We start from the raw sequence: 1,128 nt of genomic DNA, 5'->3' as shown, positions 1-1,128 counted from the left end.
CAGCAGAAGCCATGCTCCGGTGAGACGACGCAGACAGCGTGGGGCAGAGCCTGTGCATGGCACGGCAAACCGGCACAGAACAGGGTCGGCAGCAGTGCGGTTCCCCCGTGCCCCGCAGAGCTGACAGGGCCAAGCCTGCAGCGCAGGGCGGGAGGGCAGACCTGGCACCAGCAGATGCACAGCGATCACCATGAACCCCACTCACCTCCTGCTTTGGCAATCCCTCCAGCTTTTCTCCACCACTCTCGTCCTTTTCCATGCTGCCCCTGGGTAAGAGAGGGAATTAGTCCCGGGTAGCAGCAGTGCAGCCCCCTTAGCTGGGCCAGCCATCGGCAGGAGGGGGGAGAGAATTGGGTGCCAGTTCCTCTGCCTCACACTGGGGAGCCAGCTCCCTCCTGCCCGCTGTCCTCAGACGCACAGTCTGCCTGTTTCCTCCTCCCTACGCGCAGCCCACCCCACAGCACGGACCCGCTGCTCACGTGGCCCCCAGGAGTGAGCCAGACAGCCTCCGAGAGCTTGGCTCCATCCCCTGCCCACCTTTCAGCAGTGTCCTGGGCCCCATCGCTGACGCCCTGCTCTGCAGAGAGCAGCTTTTCGTCCGGCATGCCCACCTTCTCCAGAAAGCACAGCGCTGGGTCTGCCCGCATGGCGTTGTACCTTTCATAACCTGCCAACCACACAGGCCATCAAACAGGAGACAGACAGCACAGAACCAAGCAAACCTCCTGCTCTGCGGGACACAGCTCCCCTCCCAGCTCTCACTCTTTGTCTGTGCTGCTGTGAGACCAATTCTCACCCCTAAAAATTCAGAACATTTTCCCAAAAGCTGTTAATTGCTCTGCAACCCCTGGGCAGCAGGCAAAGAGAAAGGTTAGCCTTTCCATCCCAGCAGGCTGCCCTGCCTGGCAGGCAGCGCAGCACCTGGAGAGCTGTGCACAGCACCCGCGGCAGGCTGCAGCTGGGAGCAAACAGCCCTGCGGCTCCTGGAAGCCACCGGGGGACTTCATGACAAGGCTGGGGATGCCAGGAGAGGCTCTGTGCCTTCCTCCTTGCCCTCACATGGCAACTGCACGCTGCTCCTGGCAAACCAGAAGAGTCTGCCATGAGGCCAGGCACGGCCACCCCGGG

General features: G+C 62.3%; 1 protein-coding gene across 1 annotated transcript in view; it reads right to left on the bottom strand.

Annotated features, from left to right (window-relative positions):
- The window catches only part of LOC104466162 (chromodomain-helicase-DNA-binding protein 6-like), a gene marked incomplete at its 5' end in the record, with an annotated part of 47,342 nt that overhangs the window by 15,774 nt on the left and 30,440 nt on the right, over positions 1 to 1,128 (bottom strand). Inside the window, 2 exon segments of the mRNA XM_010079501.1 lie at positions 206 to 266; positions 538 to 667. Of these exon segments, the coding sequence (XP_010077803.1) occupies positions 206 to 266; positions 538 to 667 (191 nt within the window).

This window comes from Pterocles gutturalis, unplaced genomic scaffold (assembly GCF_000699245.1).
Source record: "Pterocles gutturalis isolate BGI_N339 unplaced genomic scaffold, ASM69924v1 scaffold6754, whole genome shotgun sequence".
Taxonomy (NCBI): domain Eukaryota; kingdom Metazoa; phylum Chordata; class Aves; order Pterocliformes; family Pteroclidae; genus Pterocles; species Pterocles gutturalis.
This window is presented reverse-complemented; position numbering and strand designations above follow the sequence as displayed.